General features: G+C 42.0%; 1 protein-coding gene across 2 annotated transcripts in view; it reads left to right on the forward strand.

Annotated features, from left to right (window-relative positions):
• LOC122540385 (multiple epidermal growth factor-like domains protein 6) overlaps nucleotides 1-20552 on the forward strand; it is a 430729-nt gene that overhangs the window by 344418 nt on the left and 65759 nt on the right. The window contains exons 12-16 of one of the 2 annotated variants that reach the window (XM_043676046.1): nucleotides 2442-2564; nucleotides 11536-11703; nucleotides 14261-14392; nucleotides 17621-17749; nucleotides 18452-18580. In XM_043676046.1, coding sequence (XP_043531981.1) covers nucleotides 2442-2564; nucleotides 11536-11703; nucleotides 14261-14392; nucleotides 17621-17749; nucleotides 18452-18580 — 681 coding nt within the window. The remainder of the gene's footprint in view (nucleotides 1-2441; nucleotides 2565-11535; nucleotides 11704-14260; nucleotides 14393-17620; nucleotides 17750-18451; nucleotides 18581-20552) is intronic. The other variant, XM_043676049.1, reaches the window with a different exon arrangement.

Raw genomic sequence — 20552 nt, forward strand, 5'->3', positions numbered from 1 at the left:
GGTTTGATAATGGATCTGTAACCTGTTTAGAATGTAATGTAACATAAAAAGCAAACTGCTAAGAACGCTGGGACTCTGAAATAAGGTGGAATGTGTTCAGCAGGCCACCCAGAATCTGTGGAGGGAAGAGTAGACTTAATGTGTTAGACTTTTGACAGATTGACTCTGGAGCTCTTTAAAACGGGCAGCTGGGATCTTATTTCCACCAGTGTCTTTTAAAGGTGAGGGGTGATTTTTGTTTGTGAGCCTGTAGCCGGAGCTCCCAGCTGGGCCACGTCCACTGTGGAGATAGACATGTCCTACTCCTCGGTGACTTCCATGGAATCCAGCTAGATTTTTAAATGGTTATGGTTCACAACGCTTATGTGAACCACAGCCTGCTAAGGGAACCTTTTGAAAAGCTTGTTTCAAAAAAAAACTTCTCTCGATTTCTCCTCCCCCCCGCCGCCATTAAGGTAGTATGTCCTGGATAGTGCCTGGGGGTGATAGGTGTGGCTAGTGGGGATTGCAGGGGCCTGTCTGTTTTGTATGTCAAGTGGGAGTGAAGTGTCACTGCACCAAGGCAGGTTGTTTGAGCTGGCAGTCCCTGCGGTTATATCTCAATGTTTTCCAGGGTCAGCTGGACCAACTCTAGGCAGCCAACTATATGTGCATCCTGGGAAGGCAGTGGCTGAGTAGTATTAGAGTGTTCTGGGGACCTAAAATTAATCCCGCCATGGCAGATGATGGAATTTCAATTTAATAAAAATCTGAAATTGAGAGTTTAAAGATGACCATGAATCCATTTTCACTTGTTGGAAAAGCCCATCTTGTTCACTAATGTTCTTTAGGGAAGGAAATCTGTCATCTTTACCTGGTCTGGCTTACATGTGACTCCACACCCACAGCAAAGAGGTGGCCTCTGTGCAATAAATGCTGGCCCAGCCAGTGATGCCGTTATCCTGCGAATGAGAAAAGAAAGCATCCCTCAGCAATGAAGATTTTGCCTGTGTGGCTGTATATTCCTGAGCTGGGAATTTTCCCAATTCCTGCGTTCATTTCTAGGATGAACCTCCAGCCCAATGTTTCATTATCAGTGATTATCTTAAAAACTGTTCATTGAAAGTTCATTGACCTGAAATCTTTACGCTGTTTCTCTCTCCACAGATGCTGCAAGAACTACTGAATATTTCCAGCTCACTTTGTGGGTATTAAAATCTCATTAGGTCTCGTTCTCTGGTCTTGTAATGAACCTGAAGTGTCTTTCAGTCCCACTCATCATTGTTGCAATGGGAAAATAAGCAGCTGACTTACTCACTTGGGATTGTTTACCAACATTCATGGACGAGTATGGTATATTGCACAAAAGACAGGGGAATTACTTCACAAGTGGGGAAACTAATTTGTGACCCACCAGTATGAGTGCAGTTTTTTTAAAACAACAACAGAAATTGCTGGGGAAACTCAGCAGGTCTGCCAGCATCTGTGAAGAGACAGCAGAGTCAATGTTTCAGGTCCAGCGACCCTTCTGAGCTGATTGTAGCTAGGAAAATGTTAGTCTGTATGCTGGAGAAGGGAGTTGGACTGACAAAAGGAATGGGGACAGGGCAGTCAGGGAGAATCAATAGCTGCTAATGGGAACTATTAGTAGTTGTCAGTGGGTTGTTTGTTTGGTAGCAACTCATATGATGACAAGGCCTGGTGTGTAGCAGTTGGGGTGCGAACGTGGGAGCAGGTGCTTAGATTCTAAAATTATTGAACTCAATACTGAGTCGTGAAGGCTGCAGGGTTCCCAAGTGGAAAATGAGATGTTATTCTTCCAGCTTGTGCTTAGCTTTGTTGGAGCACTGCAGCAAACCTGAAACAGAGATGTTGACCTGGGAACCCAGTTGCAGGCAACCAGAAGCTCAGGGTCATTTTGCAGGTGGCAACAGGAAGCTCCTGATGATTTTAGTGGATTTCCAGTATCTGAAGTTTCTTTGGTTTTTGTTTTTGTTGAGTGCAGTTTTTGCTCCATAGCAATGGATTCATCTGAGGGGAAGATCCACTGAGCCACGTTCCACTGTGCAGTATGTCATAAGGTCAAAGAGAGTAAGATTTGAGAGCAAGATAAATAGTTCTTTGGGCTAAAGGGATCAAAGGTTATGGGGAAAAAAAACGGGAAAAGGGGATTGTGTTGGATAATGGTGCTATTTTTCATGCTTCTGTGTTTAAATCAAGAACTGGTGATTGATGATGCAAAGCTTAGATTTTAAGAGCCTGGAGATCTTAGGAACCAGGAAATACCAACATGAGCACTTGATCTAATTAACACAGTTTTGCCGTGACTGAGTGCATCACTACTCATTCTCATTACAGCTAATTCTTTCTTATCTCAGTAAGAATAGCTTTGAAATTGCTGGCATGATGAATGGAAACTTTACTGACGTCGACACCAACATCTTTTTGCACTTTATTTCCAGATGTTGATGAATGCACCGCAGAGAATGACATTTGCGAGCACACCTGCCAGAATACAGATGGCTCTTTCCAGTGTTTCTGCAACATTGGGTATAAACTGGAGGAGGATCGAAAGAGCTGTGCACGTATGTTTCTGTCATGCATTGATGCTTACATCGACAAGACTTCGCACTTATAGAACTGCTGACATCCCAGTCTGTAAAGCAGAGGCGTTCAGGTTGTTTGTCATTGGATTTATTCAAAAACGGCAGGTGTAGTGGGGATATATGTTGATTATTCAAAGTTAAAAATCACACAACACCAGGTTATAGTCCAACAGGTTTAATTGGAAGCACACTAGCTTTCAGAGCGATGCTCCTTCATCAGGTGATTGTCATGAAGGAGTGTCACTCCGAAAGCTAGTGTGCTTCCAATTAAACCTGTTGGACTATAACCTGGTGTTGTGTGATTTTTAACTTTGAACACCCCAGTCCAACACCAGCATCTCCAAATCCTGATTATTCAATGCATCAGTAACTTCAGTCCAAGCCCAATCAGGCCTTGTGAAGATCCCAAAGCAGATGTTGAGCTATTGTTCCAAAGTCTTCAATAATGTCAAATGACCTGGTGCTGTGAATCTAGTGAAACATTTCATGGTGCTTTACAGAAGTATTATCAGACAGCATTTTGAAACTTTTATTTTTATTCACTTGTGGGGCATGGGCATCGCTGGCTGGCCAGTATTTATTGCCTGTCCCTAGCTGCATTTGAATGGAATAGACAACTTCAGAGGGTAGTTAAGAGTCAACCACATTGATGTGAATCTGGAGTCACATGCAGGCCAGACCCGGTGAGGATAGCAGATTTCCTTCCCTGAAGGACATAAGTTAGTCAGATGGGCTTTTTCTAACATTTGGCAATGGCTTCATGGCCATCAGTAGATGCTTGCAAACCAGACTTTTTAAAAATTGAATTAAAATTCTATTGTCTACCGTAGTGAGATTTGAAACCAAGTCCCCGAACATTAATTGTCTGGATTAATAGTTAAGTCATGATGTCACTAGGCCAAATAAAATCCAAAAGAACTGAGGATGCTGGAAATCAGAACAAATACAGAAATTGCTGGAAAAGCTCAGCATGTTTGGCAGCACCTGTGGAGAGAAATCAGAGTTAACGTCTTGGGTCCCAATGACCCTTCCTCAGAACTCAGGCCATCGCCTCTCCTTAAAGCTCTGAGCCACACGACAGGGGAGTAGTGGGCTGAATTTTCTAGGTCTCAAGATGACAGGCTTGGAGGGATTGCGTCTGGGCAAACAGTCAGAGTGAACCATACCAGCACTGCTCCTTAAAGCATTCATACCTCTCGTAATCCTTTCTAGAGACGGCTTGGAAATAGGATTGAATGCTTGCCCCATAGAGGTTGGCTGTCGATTATAATGGCTAAGGGGCAATTTTATAGCCTGCCAGCATTTTGGCAGGAGAAGATGGTACCCCTTCTGTGTCCAGAGGCTGCTTGTTCAATTGTGGTGGACTCTCTGGAGCTGGGGTTTTTAGAAGCCAGAAGCTCCACTCCCTGAACTCCAGGAGCCCAGGCCAGAAAGGCATCTATGACCCAAACAACTCCTCCAAAGGAGTGTGTTATCTCCAGTGAGCAGCCAAATAGATTTAGCTTTCAGAACCTTTCATTTAGATTTTCATCTCCAAGGTGACCTTGTGGTTACCAATGTGCCTCAGCAGTGCACAGCTCCCCTAGTGGAGTTGCTGTGGCCCATAACTGCCAGTAACTGATTAAATTCTGTAGCTTTGTCCATTTGGAGGAAGCAGAACCCTGGAAAGCACCTTCTGTCTCCTGTCTCCCTGCCAGTAAGTATGGGCAGTGGACCCCATTGGGTGACATCGGGGTCCTACTCTCAATCATCAGCAAAGTGATGGAAGATCTTGTTGACACTGCTATCAAGAGATATTTTCTCAGCAATAACCTGCTCACTGATGCTCAGTTTGGTTTTGCCATGTTCAGCTCTTGACCGCATTACAACCTTGGTCTAAGCATCGAGAAAACAGCTGAACTCAAGGGGAGGTGAAGGTGCCTATACTTAACATCAAGGCAGTCAATGGGAATTGGAGGAGAGACCTCCACTAGTTAAAGGAACTTCTAATAAAAGGACAATGTTTGTGGCTGTTCAAGGTCAGTCATTCTAACAACAAGATATCACTGCAGGAATTCTTAAGGGTAATGTCTAAGACCCGACTATCTTGAGCTGCTTCACCATACAATCAGAGATGGGGATGTTCATTGGTGATTGCTCAATGTTCATTACCATTCGTGACTCATCAGATGCTGAAACAGTCTGTGTCCAAATGCAGCAAGGCCTGGGCAACATTCAGGCTTGAGTTTGGGCAAGGAGCATTCATGCCACACAAACACCAGGCAATGACCATCCCCAGTAAGAGATAATTCAACCATCTCCATGACATCCAATGGCATTCCCATCACTGAATCCACCATTGCCAACTTGCTGCGGGTTACCACAAAGCAAAAACTGAATTGGACCAGCTATATAAATACTATGGCTACAATAGCAGATTAGAGGTTGTGAATTCTGTGGAAGCTAATTCACCTCTTAACTCCTCAAAGCTTTATCATCAACTACAAGGCACAAAGTCAGGAGTATGATGAAATCCTGTTCACTTGCCTGGATGAGCAGCTTCAACAACACTGAAGAAGCTCAACGCTGTCCGAAGCAAAGCAGCCCATTTGAATGGCACCCCATGTAAAATCTACAACACTCACTTTTTCCTCCACCGATCCAAGTAGCAGCAGTGTGTATCATCTACAAGATACACTGCAACAATGCACCTTAGCAGCTTGGACATCTTCCTCTACTACCTCAAAGGACCACGGCAGCAGATACATGGGAATGCCACCATCTGCGAGTTGCCCTTCAAGCCAAATGCCTTCCTGACTTAGAATTATATCACCGTATCTTCACTGTTGCTAGGCCAAAATCCTAAAACTCCCTCCATAAGAGTGCATTGGATAAATCTACACCATGTGAATTGCAGCATTTCAAGAAAACAGCTGATTACCATCTTCTCAAGAGCAACTCGGTATGGACAACAAATATTGACCTAACATAGACAGTGATATCAACATCCTGTCAATGAAAAAAAAAGAAAGACAAACAGTGTAATCCAGAGTTGTCGTCATTTCTGAGGAGTGTTTTTTTTCTGACATTATAGTGGGAGGTCAGGAAAATCCTCGCAGTGTTGGGATGATTGGCTTCCCTAATGTGTAAAGGTTATGCATCAAGTAACTGAACTATACAGACCAGGACAGCTCGTTAATCTGACAAGGCAGCATTTAGGATGCATATCGATGGACTTCTGAAGAATTGTATGAGTTCTTTGAAACCAAAACATTAAAATTGTGCTGAGGAAATCCAGTTTAGTAAGATTGACAACAGGATTATCTTGGTCCTATGCTGGTGGCTTAATGAACTCTTGACAGGGAGACAGGGCTGTTACCTAAATTGCATTTGCCAGTGCCTTATGTTTTGAACAGTGTTGGTTTGCGTAGTAAACTGAGAAGGCACTTTATTTTTGATTGTAACCATACTAACCTCAGCATTGGCTTGGCTCAGTGATGGTTACTCTCACCCCTGGTTTGCGGATTCAGACTCCACCCTGTCGACTGTATACACCATGCTGATAATTGGAGGTTCAGTTTTTTGGGTGAGTCATTAAACTTTGGTCCTGCCTGTCCTCTTGGGTAGGAATAAAAGATTCTGTGGTGATATTTAAAGCAGAACGGGGGACTTTTCTATGTTTATATCAATGTTTTGCCTCATCCAAAGCCTGTTTTCCAGGCATTCCTGTGGAGCAGTTGTGTGATCTTGCAATATGCAAACTGACCACTGCATTCTCTGACATAACAACAGTGACTATGTTTTGAAAAGTAATCCCTCGACACTTTGAGATACTTTGGGGATAAGAACAATGTTATTGAAATGCCAGTTTGTTCTACTTTGCCATCACCTCCAAGTCCACAGGAATAGTGCCTGAGGACTGGAGGATAGCAAATTTAGTTCCCTGTTCAAAAAGGGTAGTAGAGACAACCCTGGTAATTACAGGCCAGTGATTCTCACTTCAGTTGCTGGTAAAGTGTTGGAAAAGGTTATAAGAGATAAGATTTATAACTATCTAGAAAAGAATAATCTGATCAGGGACAGTCAGCACGGTTTTATGAAGGGTAGGTTGTGCCTAATGAATCTTATTGAGTTTTTTGACAAAGTGACCAAACAGGTAGATGAGAGTAAACCGTTTGATGTGGTGTATATGGATTTCAGCAAGGCGTTCGATAAGGTTCCCCACAGTAGACTATTATAGAAAATGCAGAGGAATGGGATTGTGGGAGACATAGCAGTTTGGATCAGTAATTGGCTTGCTGAAAGAAAACAGAGGGTTGTAGTTGATGGAACATGTTCATCTTGATGTCTAGTTACTAGCGGCGTACCGCAAGGGTCGGTGTTGGGTCCACTGCTGTTCGTCATTTTTATAAATGACCTGGATGAGGGCTTAGAAGGGTGGGTTAGTAAATTTGCGGATGACACTAAGGTCGGTGGAGTTGTGGATAGTGACGAAGGATGTAGTAGGTTGCAGAGAGACACAGATAGGATGCAGAGCTGGGCGGAGAGGTTGCAAATGGAGTTTAATGTGGACAAGTGTGAGGTGATACACTTTGGTTGAAGTAATCAGAATGCAAAATACTGGGCTCATGGTAGGATTCTGGGGAGTGCAGATGAGCAGAGAGATCTTGGTGTCCATGTACACAGATCCCTGAAAGTTGCCACCCAGATTGACAGGGTTGTTAAGAAGGCATACAGTGTTTTGGCCTTTATTAATAGAGGGATTGAGTTCTGGAATCAGGAGGTTATGCTGCAGCTGTACAAAGCTCTGGTACAGCCACACGTGGAATATTGTGTACAGTTCTGGTCACCGCATTATAAGAAGGATGTGGAAGCTTTGGAAAAGGTGCAGAGGAGATTTACTAGGATGTTGCCCGGAATGGAAGGAATGTCTTACGAGGAAAGGCTGAGGGCCTTGAGGCTGTTCTTGTTAGAGAGAAGAAGGTTGAGAGGTGACTTAATAGAGACATACAAGATAATTAGAGGGTTAGATAGGGTGGACAGGAAGAGCCTTTTTCCAAGTATGGGGATGGCAAACACGAGTGGACACAACTTTAAAGTGAGGGGAGATAGGTATAAGACAAATGTCAGAGGTAGTTTCTTTACTCAGAGAGTAGTAAGGGTATGGAATGCTTTGCCTGCATCGATAGTAGATTCGCCAAGTTTAAGCGCATTTAAGTCGTCATTGGACAGGCAAATGGACGTACGTGGAATAGCGTAGGTGGGATGGGCTTCAGATTAGTATGACAGGGCGGCGCAACATCGAGGGCTGAAGGGTCTGTATTGCGCTGTTATGTTCTATGTTCTATGCAGCTCAGACACATTCATTCCAAGTGATATTGATGAGGGGAGCTCACATTTCAACCAAAATCTGTTTGCGAAGCAATCTCTTCCTCCATGTAACTTTTATTAAACAAGAACACAAAATATTACTTCCATATGTATTCCCTATGGAAGGTTTCTCTTCCTAATTACCCATAGTTCTATTAACCTCCTTGTCCTGGTCGGTTTTTAGCCCTGTACCTCTGTTCTATTGGGTATTTTGTTTTTACCTCTCTCTTGACTTGAGTTATTTTTGGCCAGAGCTCTTGACTGCAGAGCACAACGCTGTTGCCAGCATGGCTTTGCCTGTTTCACTTCTTACTCTCTGTTTTGTCCTTTCAGAACCTGTCTAATATTAGTGAAATCAAAGGTTATTGGTTTGACCGAAGTGGCCCATCTCAACTTCATGTAAAATCCTTGCCAAAGAAAAACTGTTGAATAAGCAGTACGTACAGAAATAATACTTGGTTCAGCTGCTTCTCTTGTCAACCCCTCAGCAGTTTTCTGCAATTAAATGTTTTGTAGAACTCCAAGAGGGTAGGAATCTGAAGTCTATTAAGATTCAGATATTTAAGGCACGTTTTTAAAGACAATGGAAGAGGAATAAATGTTTAACCAGGAATTGGATAACAATAACGTATTTCCTGGGGATTGTGTGGAAAATTATTGGAAAATGTGTTTGTCATTCTGGAGAGCCTGTCTCCATTTATACATTCTGAACCTTCCAACACACAAAATTGACCAAAAATAACCACCATTCACGTGCTCTGCATAAACTTTTATTTGCCAGAGATTAACACTGGGTGACAGCCAAAACTCTTAAGGGACAGAAGCAGAATTTAATAAAACATTACTGGAGGCACTTTCATATAGAGTGAAATCCTATTTAAAATTAGCTGTGATTAGATCAAATTACATGAACCTTGGACCAATTTTATTATTCAGAGTTAGTGGAACTGAAGTTTTGTTAACGCTAGTGTCTGGATTTTCTCGCTGACTTTGCAGTGAATTCAGTGACTGAAACTTGTGAGAGATGAAGTCCTATACTCTGCCTCCACTAGACTGTCAGAGGCAGCAGGCAGCTTTAGACATTACAAACTCCAGCAGAGGGCTGGCAGTTCTGAAGTCTCAGCAGCACCATTTGGAGAGATGGGTGCTACTGAGGCATGTAGGTGGACAACATGGAAGCACTCTTGCCAACCAGTCTGGGAAAGCTGCACTGAAAACTCCAGATAGTGGTAGGATTATTAGGAAATCCCACTGCAGGATTGGACGCAGCCAGAATTGTGGCCATTCATTCACATGTCCTTGTCATTGGGCCTACCTCCATTGAGCTGCTGGTCTCTGCTTGCAGTGGGAGCAGCACGACAGGTGTAATGATTGCAGTGATGATGCAAATCACCCCTAACCGAGGCCTTATCCATCCTAATTGGCTGTATTCCTCAGTGAAGCGGCCACTCGATCCTATTGGCAGCCTGATCCTGCTAAAGTTGCCCAGCAGTGGGAATGCTTCAAGAATGCACCCTGATATGGCATCTCTCTACCTTATTTGTTTTCTACTCATTCATGGATGGGCCAGCATTTATTGCCCATTTCTAATTCCCCTTGAAAATGTGGTGGTGAGCTGCCTTCTTGAACTGCTGCTGAACATTTTGTTTAGGTTGATGCACAATGCGATTAGGGAAGGAATTCCAGGATTTCGACTCAGCATCACTGGAGGAATGGCGATGTATTTCCAAGTCAGGATGGTGAATGGCTTGGAGGAGAACTTGCAGCTGGTGGTGTTCGCATACATCTGCCCTTGTCCTTGTAGTCTTAGTGTTCCTGGGTTAGAAAGTGCTGTCTGAGGAGCATTGGTGAATTTTTGCACTGCATGTTGTTGATGGTACATGCTGTTGCTCCTGAGCATTAGTGGTGGAGGAAGTGAATGTTTATGGAAGTGCCAATCAAGGGGGCTGCTATTTCCTGGAACATGTAAAACTTCTTGAGTGTTGGAGCTACACTCATCCAGGCATGTGGGGGGTGGGGATGGTTATTCCATCATACATCTGACTTGTGCCTTGTAGATGATGGACAGGCTTTGGGGAGTCAGGCGGTGTGTTACTTTCTGTAGCGTCCCCAGCCCCTGACATGCCACTGTGTTTAAATGGCTAGACAAGTTCCATTTCTAGTCAATGGTAAGCACCAGGATGTTGATGGGAGGGGGATATTCAGTGATGGTAATGCCGTTGAATGTCAAAGAGTAAAGGTTAGATTCTCTCCCATTGGAGATGGTCGTTGCCTGGCACTTGTGTGGTGTGAATACTACTTGACAGTCCAAAGCTGAATAATATCCAAGACTTCCTACATTTGGACATGGACCGTATCAAAATCTGAGGAGTTGCAATTGGTGCTGAACATTATGCAATCATCAGCAAACATCCCCACGTCTGACCTCATGGAGGAAGGAAGGTCCTTGATGAAGCAGCTAAAGATTGTTGGGTCGAAGATATGACTCTGAGGAACTCCTGCAGAGATGTTCTGGAGCTGAGATTACTGACCTCCAACAACCAAAACCATTCCATTTGTTCTCGGTATGAGTCCAGGCATGATTCCACTTTTCTGGCAGCTTTCCCGTGACCAGTGGCCTCCTAATTCCATCTCCATGGGGGCGAGGAGAATTTCGCCGTCAGGGTCAGTGGGAATGCTTTATTTCTTAATAATACCTCTTTGTGTACTCTAGACATTGAATTTGAGGAATGAAGCAGTTATCCTTGATCACGATATATCAAGTAATTCATGGTGCTATCTTTCTATGTTCTGACCTCCTTTCTCTTTAGTCACTCACAGACAAGTATCTACTGAAAGCACTGATCTTGGGTAAAGTGTTTGAGGGAGTATCTCCATTAGTTTATAGGGTGCTTCTACACCTTTAAGGGCCTTCCATAGACCTTCTGGCCATCTTCTTTCTCACCTTTGCAGATTAAACTCCTTGATAAAGCAGATGAAATGAGCTGCAACATCATAACAGGGATCAGAGCTAGTGCAGAAAGAATCAAACCCCACCAGAAATCTGTTCCAAGGAGGGAATCATCTCCTTATGTTCTTTCAAGTGGAAATGGAACTGCAGAGAAAAGGAATCTTGATGAATGGGATTTAATATTTAACATAATCACAGACTGAACGGGGTGACTTGCATTCAAACTCAGCAGAGGCAAGGTGAACAGGCAGCTTAGATTGAACTGCTTTAAATAGTAGTGATTTATTTGGAAGAGAGTGGTGCCAGAGAATAATGGTGACACATTCAAGAGAAAGCTGTTTTTACATTTGATGCAGAAAGTAATTCAGTTATGAGAATGATGTGTTGGATTCCTTTTTAACTTTGGGGTTTAGATTCATTGCTACGGCACCCACTGTGTATAGTACTAAAAATTGTTTGCATAAATCATCAAGTATTTGTTTTGTATTTTATCCATGCCAACTTTTATCTTTCATTGAAAGTTCCTTGTGGGATAGATACAGCAATAGTGAGTTGAGATTCTCTGAGGATGGATGGGAGAGTGATTGACAAGATGTCTCTGAAAGGTATCTATTTGTTTTATCTATTTTGAATTTTATTCTTCTTTTTCAGCTCTAGATGACCCAGTGGAGGCACTCAATGGCCGGCCTGAATTTGGAAGGCTCCTTCCTGAGGTGAGCTTCTACCTTGGAGAAGAATTGACCGAGTTATTTGATGAGGACAATGAAGAAACTGGGGAAGGGGAAGCACGAGGAGAATTCACCCTGTCACAGAGCTTTGGTGAGCCAATCGTCAGTGCTGTGAATTCTATGTAAACTCCTCTGACATCTCTGAGTTCTACAAGGGATGGGTATCAGTGTATTTTTTTTAACTAAAGCAGTAATTCTTGAAGGAAACATTTAAGTACCATTGCTTGTTCAGTAGCTCATGTGTGTGTTAATATTTTGAAGATTGTCAAGTTATGTGTAATACAGTCATAGAGACATACAGCACAGAAACAGACCCTTCGGTCCAGTCAGTCCATGCCAAACATAATCCCAAACTAAACTAGTCCCACCTGCCTGCTCCTGGCCCATATCTCTCTAAACCTTTCAATTCATATACCTATCCAAATGTCTCTTAAACATTGTAATTGTACTCACAGTCACCCTCTGTGCTAAAATAAAAATGTCTCTCAACATCTCTCTCCTCTCACCTTAAAAATGTGCCCCCATTGTCTTGAAATCCCCCATCCGAGGGAAAATACATCCACCATTAATTTTTATCTATACCTCTCATTATTTCACAAACTTCTATCAGGTCACCTCTCAACCGCCTATGCTCCAGTGAAAAAAGTCCCAGCTTATTCACCCTTTCTTTTTAACTCAAACATTCCATACCCAGCACATCTTTTGTGTGTTTCTGCAATCCATGAACTATTTATTAACTGTTATTTTAATGACTATATCCCTAAATAAATATGGGAATATGTACTTAATGTCTTTGATTGTCACACACTTCCAATGTGTAGGACGTCTGCCTTGATCTATTTTGAATAAGATTTAGCACAACAGTAGGTTTGTGAATGAGCTCCTGAGCATTGTGAGTGTATTTGTTGGTTTGGCAGAATCTTATATCTTAACAATGTGGGTAAGGTTTGTAGCAGAGTCTGACAAGAAATCCAGCAAGGCTTTACAGGATGCTTTCGCATTTCAATGCTACACCCAGGGTGCTATCATTGTAATACTGCAGCAAGGATACTGAGTGCTCAGGGACACAGAGACAGCTCATGAACTGTACCAGGCTGCATCTCGGGCCTGTTCACTTACTGTCATAGCGCCCCCGCTATGAGATCAGCCATGATCATGTCAAAAGATGGAGCAGACTCGAGGGGCTGAATTGCCTATTCCTACTCCTAGTTTTTGTAATCTTATGTTCACTACCTGAATGAGTCCCATGCCTTGCATTTACTTGCCTTGACTTTTTGCACTTGACCCCGTCAACTACAGGTTCACTGTGCTGCTGTATTGCCATGCTGTTTAGATCCAGACACAAAGCCAGGAAGCTTGTCATGCTTACCAGCACGGCTCAGTCAAGTCAAGGGACATAGCCTTTGTTGAGGGATCCCTGCTCAGTATATCAAGAGTAGCCTCTGAAACCAGGCTTAGACACGATCAGTCAGCCACTCGGAGTGGTCAGCATTAGGATCCACTCCACATAAAGGGTGAGGAGCCAAATGGTGGGCAGCTCACCACACCACAGCTGAGACTGCACTGGCCTGGGTTGCAACCTTGGTCCAGGATGGCCTGGTCTAATGTTGTCACTTCCACTGCTGTTCCTGGGGGAAGACAATGTTCTGCTGGGTTGGCAGATTTTCATTGTCTCTCACCTCCAGGACAAATGTCAGAAACTGTGCAGAGCACCCCTGCACTAACAGCACTTTTTAAAATTGCTGCAGCACAAGGGATGCCAGTCAATTCCAGGATATCCCAGCAGTGATGAAGTGTTCTGGGAAAGATACTTGGTTAGATGGAGCTAGAAGCAGGCAAGACGGGCGGCATAGGGGTGGGGTAGATAGTTAATGATGTGGGTTTAATAAGGTACGGCGAGAGATACCTCATGGCGAGAAACCCTCCAAAATAATTTGAAACTGAGATGTGTCCATAGAAATGTGAAATTCTGCAATGGAGTTTGGATGTAAGAACCTGCAATCGAATCTGTGAACTCCTCAGGAGGAATAACATACATTACTGTTTGTACAAATATATTTCTCTTGATCACTTGAAGCACGGCTTATCTTTTAGAATTTAAGGAAGGGAAAAGGGAATAAGTTTGGCTTTTGAATAACTTTGAATGGGTTAGGGATAGTGAACAAAGGACAGAGGATGTTTGGGGAGTTGATTTCAGCTGAGAGACATGGTAATGGAATGATTGTGGAGAGATATGGAGACAGAATTAAAATGAGGTTAGAAAGAGCAGTAGTTGATAATAATGAAGTGGTTTAGGAGTGATTGAGAGATGGGAAAAGAGTGGGTTGAGAAGTGTAGGCAGATGCATTTCAACGAATGGGGAGAAGATTTCATTTGCATGGTGAGGAAGAAGATCATGCAATAGTTGAGTAAGGATAGAGACAGTTCTGGAGTAAATCTGAAGGAATTGGAAGATGGTAATGATTTAGGTGGAGTAGACAGATATTCATGGAATTGTTTTAGAGTGATCAGTAATTTGGATGTGGCAGGCTTTCACAGTATCCTGGTGGAATTTGGTATTGGGTCTGGAGGGAAAATACAATATTATAATATTCTTCTGGAGTTCTATATTGGAGCTGCTTGTATAACTATCTGGATATTGTTCACAGTGTGCTGGGACGGGAGCTTTGGACATGACTGCAGCTTGTTGTGTGAAGACTGTAGGAATGGTGGCACCTGCAACGAGGCACGTGATGGATGTATTTGCCCAGAGGGTTGGACTGGAATCTTGTGTAACCAGAGTAAGTAAACTCTCAAGCATTTGTATTAAAGTGTGTTTTTGAGCCATGTGCAGACCTTGTTAGTTCATAGACACCGGAACAACAAATTATTCTGTTCTATGACACCATCAAAAAAAAAACAACCTCAGGACAAATTTAGACTCAAACTATTGTCAATGTGCCTGGGAATCTCAACTTGTAGCGACACACGATTGTTGGAGGTAGGTTGACGATGGGTCTGTTGCCTGGTTTTCCATCAGAAGACCTAAAGTTATGTGAACTCCATCCCCTTTCTGGACTTGTGGGTAGGAGCAATGGAGACCTTGAACTGATACTCCAAAGCATGGTGAGATCAAACCATGAAAGGAAATGGAAATAAATGTATTCCCAAAGTGATTCTCCACGATCCTCACTGTTGACCCCTCTTGAAGGTAGGAACTCTTGTTGGGGTTTCAGCTTTCTTGCAGTATCCTGTTTGTGGTAGAAACCTTGCATTTGTGGGATATTCAGCAGTGCAGTGTAGTGTGTCACAATTAAAGCCAAGCCAAACCTGTCCCTATCTGACATCCACAGAGTACAGTTTCAGCAAATGTCACTGGATTACAATTAAGAGTGGGGACTCCTGGCCATTATCCTCCTCCCCATCTCTACTTCATGGGCCACAAAGCTAATATAAAATTATGATTAATAAGTTCCCCCTTCCAAATATTAAATTGCACCGGATCAGTAGGCTTAAAATTCTCAGTGCCATCCAGAAAGGTAATTCTTTTAAAAATATATTTTCAAAAAGAAATGCCTGCCTTACTCTGAAGAAATGAACTTGATTCAAACAGTTAAGGCGAGGAATGCTGTTTATAAGAAACTCAGCAAGCAATCACTTTGGTGTAGAGATGTTGCATGTTTCGGAGAATTTACTTCACCACAGACTCGCGACAGGCACGTTTCCAGCAATTAGAATTCCAGAAGTAATTCGCTGCATGGTAGATGCTATTTCATTGAGACAATAAATGTATCAACCACTACCACTGGTATGTGTGAATCACTTGTGGAGACTGGAATTACCAGCCTGCAACTCTTCACAGGAATCTAAGAACCATTAGACATAAATAAACCAAGATCCAGTGATGTGATGATAATGATAATGGAATTGTCATGCAATTGTTCCAATTAATTTCAGATAAACCAATGTCATTTTATTGAAAGTTTCCAGCTCTGGTTTGAGGCATTCTCAATGGTTTTGTTATATGACATTCTAATCATTTTATGGCTGATCGTTTGACATTTAATCACATGACCACTAGCATAGACCACTTGGGCTAAATAGCCTGTATTTGGGCCGCAAGGTTCTATAAAATTTTACTCTTTATTGTTTACAATATTTATTGGACTCAATAGAAACATAAGAAATAGGAATAGCATCAAGTCATTGGGGGCAGGAAAATAGGCTAATGATTGTTTGGCAAATTGATTCGACAGATGAGGCATTGAAAGCAAGGGAAAGTTGTTGGCCCCTTAAACTCTCAAGAAATTTAAAGAAGTGCAAGGCTCGAGTATGTTTTCAGAAAATGAGATCCTGCGTATGAATGTATATCAATTCTAGTGAGTGTAAACAAGTCATATAACAACCTTAACTGATCACTTCAAATTGGTTATTAGTGTAACTATTAGCACACTCTGAATTATTCACCAAGAACTTCCCAACATGGAATCACAACTTACAGTCAGCATTTTGTTCAGAGTTGTGCAAGTGTCGGCTGGTTGAGCAGATCTGTACTCTGCCTATTACAAACTACCAAAGGAACATGTTACAGAAGCAGAAATTGCTGTAAAAACTAAGCAGGTCTGCAGCATCTGTGGAGAGAAATCACAGTTAACATTTTTGGGTCCAATAACCCTTCTTTAGAATACTTTAGAATGGAATATATTGTTTGATTCAATCAGCCAATCACTGGAAAGTTGGGTGGGTGGAACTTTGATTCTTCTGTTAGCTAATAATAACTCACTGAAATTGCGTTGATAACTGATAGTAATAACGGTAATATTCATACTCTCCTTATAACTAGTGATAATAAATGAACTCACTGATTATTACATGTACTTGGTAATAATAAAAGTAAAGCCTGGACATCATTGTAACTAATAGCAATCCCAAAATGACTAATCCAAGACTGAGCGTGTGCCTTTGAAGAAGTCTTGTTCACAGCAATGTGAAGTGGTAAGAATTGGAAATAAAACTGGGGCTGATTTGTTATGACTGTAGAAATTCTCTTATTAAAGTTATTTGTTTTTCTTCTGATCTGTGCTTCCTCATTTGTTTAGGGTTATGAGTCTGAACTTCTAAGATTGGAGAAGGTTCAAATGCCTCTTTTTATAAATGTAGTAGGATGCTGACACCTCTTGTCAATCCCTTTTTCCCAAATAACATGATGTTATTTTCTGCGATTGCACTGTGCAGGTGACTATGTGTCACAGAGCCAATCATAAACCTGGCATCCGTCTGTCAACTTACTTAAAAAGGAGTAGAACATGAAGGAGGGAGAGAATGTGAATAATAGAAAAATGGAAAATTTGCTATGTGAAGAATATGGATGAGATAAAGAGGAAAAAAAGTCTATTTAGCTCTCTCAGATAGATAAAGATTTGTCCCTCAGGACAATTATTTCAAAGAAGCCTGCAGTTCTCCCTGAGGTCTTGGCTAATATAACCCTCAGAGAGCATCATTGAAACAAATTATTGAATAATTATCATTTCTGTTTCCAAAATTACAACAGTGACAGAACTATTTCAGTACCTGTAATACACTTTGAGATGTTCTTAGGTGTGAAAGATGCTCTATAATTGCAAATATTTATTTCTTTTTCATATATTTTTTTCTTTAATTCCTATAAGATTGCAACAGTGCACCACTGGTGGTTGCAGTCTAGACTGTGTACTCAAGTCCTGAATTGGAACCCGAACCCATGTACTTACAACTCAGACCAGAGGGCTAGCAACTGAGCCAATAAGTCAACTGAGTCAATGTTATAAAGTGCCAACCAGATGTAACAGGCGCTTTTTAATATGGTGTTGGCACATTTATTATTGTTACTGATAGGCAATAAAAATGTTGGTCTTGCCGTTGATGCCCACATCCTGTGAATGAATAAAGCATTGTTTCCAGCCCTTTGTTTTTATGTTTCTCTCTGCCCAATTGTGCATATTGTTCTTGGTGAACAATTATTTGCTCTTTCTCTTCCTTTTTTTTTCCAGCCTGCCCAGAAGGAACATTTGGCAAAAATTGCAGCTTCCTGTGTAAGTGTAAGAATGGTGCAACATGCGATCCACTGACTGGAAAATGCCGCTGTCCTCCAGGAGTGGGTGGCGAGATGTGTGAGGATGGTACGCCAACTTGTATTTGATGAAATATTTTATTGTGATAAACATTCACCTCAATAGCAAAACAAACGATGAGGCCAGTGATGAAGTGCCACAGTGACTTTCTCTGGTGTTTAATCTCCTTGTAGCCTCAACAGAAACCTTAACGTCTTGCCAATTCAGGTTGAGCGTATTTCTTGAGGTTTTATCACAAGACCTCCTGTGTCAAACAATCCCAACTTTACTATCCTGTCATTGGCTCAGTTTTTAGGTATGCTTCCACCTCATAACCAATGAAAAGTGTACAGTCTTTTTATTATCCAGTTGGACTATTCTTAACTGCCCATTGATTAGCCATTTTTCCTATTTTCAATATTTTGTATTTAATAAACAAAGTTGCTGAAATATATATTTTAAAATGCCTCTTGTATTTAGTTCCTCTATGATTTTTCTCCTGGGTCACTTGGGGGCAGGAGATTAGTTTTCAGCTCTCGGAGAGGGTGAAATAATTCTGGAAATTCTATGGAGATATTGAGACAGAGAGAGAGAACCAGGCATGTTTGTAATTCTATCCTGATCATCTGCACTGCCATTCTCACCTCCAATCTGGATGATTTGTACACTTGCCTTCATTTCCCATACCTTCCATGTGTGGCTGACCATACTTATGTTAAAAGTTTGCCAAATTTTGGGTTGATTCCCAAGAGTGACTGTTTTCTTCTTTAGGGTGCCCCAAAGGACTATATGGAAAGACCTGCAACAAGAAATGCAATTGTGCCAACAATGGGCGTTGCCACCGTATCTATGGAGCCTGTCTCTGCGATCCTGGCCTCTATGGACGCTTCTGTCACTTACGTAAGTTGGGACAGCTTTGCTGATAACAACAAATAAAAATCATGTTCTCACTCAATTAATAATGGAACTATCTTGTGGCCTACGCCCTTGCAGGATGGCACTGCCAAAGCTCAATAATAGACAATATACTAACAACACACAATATAACTGGCAGTGTTATTGGTGAAAGATGCTGAGCAGGTATTGGGTACCCCTTACTGAAAACCTGTAGACTAGCTGAGGTGGAGACCATTATATCCAGGGAGCAGGGTTGGTCACAGGATGTAGGGGAATCTACAGGAAGATACTCATGTTATAATAAGAAGTAAACGCGATTTGAATAAATGACAGACTGGCTCTATCTCATTTGAAATGTCTCATTTGTAAGCCACTTACCATTGGTGGTACAAACATGCTGTTGTTTGCTTGCAACAGTATGTGATGCTCAGTTTTGACATGCACAGTTCTGTAGACTTGCAACCACTGGTGTCCAAATTCAATTCAATCAAGACCTTTAAGTCCAGCTGGCAAATATGCTATCTCTGTCGGGTGGCAACGTCAGCTAAAACAATGCCCTTTCACTGCTGTGGCCTGGATTCAGATGCTTAGTAGAGCTTCCAATTCAGCCTTGTTCTGGAGCAATCACTTTGACTTCTCACACCTCATTACTTCATTTAGCATCAGACCAAACTGTCACTTACTCAGCAACAGCCAAATCTACTGGAGCCTAAATTGCAAATCAGTTTTGGTTGTGTCTAGTTTCTTTGGCACCTGGCAAGTATCCAGCCTTGTAAAGTGTGGTTTAGGTTGGCAGTTCTGTTGAGAGATTGAAACTGGTTCTTTGTTGGCTGGGCCTGGAGATCAAAGAATGTAACATTTATTGGACTTTGCTGAAGGCTGCTTTACTGAGGTGAATGTGGTTGCCAGCTGGTTTGGCAATGGTACAGAGCATCCCACACCAACAAGGGGCCTCTTGTACAGACAGTGATAAAGCAATTACATTTGAACAGTGACAACAAACAAATGATATTAAAATAAAATGTTGAGGTTTATTGTAGCATCAAAACTGCAAGAAGCAAAGAAAAATATTATTTTCCTGTGGAGCTTTTCATGACCTCAGGACTTCCCGGTGTTACAAGTGGAATACGTTTGAAACATGGGAACACAAGAACTGGGCACAGAACTAGATCATGTGGTCTTTTGAGTCTCTTTCACAATTCAGTATGATCTTGGCTGACCCTGAGCCATCTCCACTTCTCTGCCTTTACTTGCCATATCCTTTGATTCTCTGAGAGACCAAACATATGTCTGTCCCAGTCTTACAAAATTCAAAGATGGAGACTTCACAAACCTCTGGGGTAGGGTGTACCACAGATTCATAACCCTTTGAGTGAAGAAATGTCTCCTCAACTCAATCATAGAAATCAGACCGCTTGGCATCATGATAGCCCACAAACCCACAAACACCTTAAACAGTGATTAATGAATCTAAAGGATCCATTAGATACCACCAGCAAAACTAATGTCATTTATTTACTATGCAAGAACTGTAAAAAAAAACTACATCGAACAAACTAGCAGGAAACTTGCCACCAGGATACATGAACACCAATTGACCACTAAAAGACATGACCCACAATCACTAGTTTCTATACAAACAGACAAAGAAGGACACCACTTTGACTGGGACAACACACACATCCTAGGACAGGCGAAACAAAGAAACACATGCAAATGCTTAGAGGCATGGCATTCTAATCAGAACTCCTATCAATAAACACATCAATTTAGATCCTATCTGCCTTCCCTTGAAAAAATGAACCGGAAAAGACATCACCCACCTTAAGAAACCAAGACCTATAAAGAGAGAGGCGGGACATACCACCAGCGCTCCACCAGAAACTCTCACTGATGATGTTACCTAGTGTGGTGACAAAACATCTGAAAACAAATCTTCAAGCTCAGCGAGCTAACTTACATACTTACAGAATTC

The sequence above is a fragment of the Chiloscyllium plagiosum genome, chromosome 34, assembly GCF_004010195.1.
Source record: "Chiloscyllium plagiosum isolate BGI_BamShark_2017 chromosome 34, ASM401019v2, whole genome shotgun sequence".
Classification (NCBI taxonomy): Eukaryota; Metazoa; Chordata; class Chondrichthyes; order Orectolobiformes; family Hemiscylliidae; genus Chiloscyllium; species Chiloscyllium plagiosum.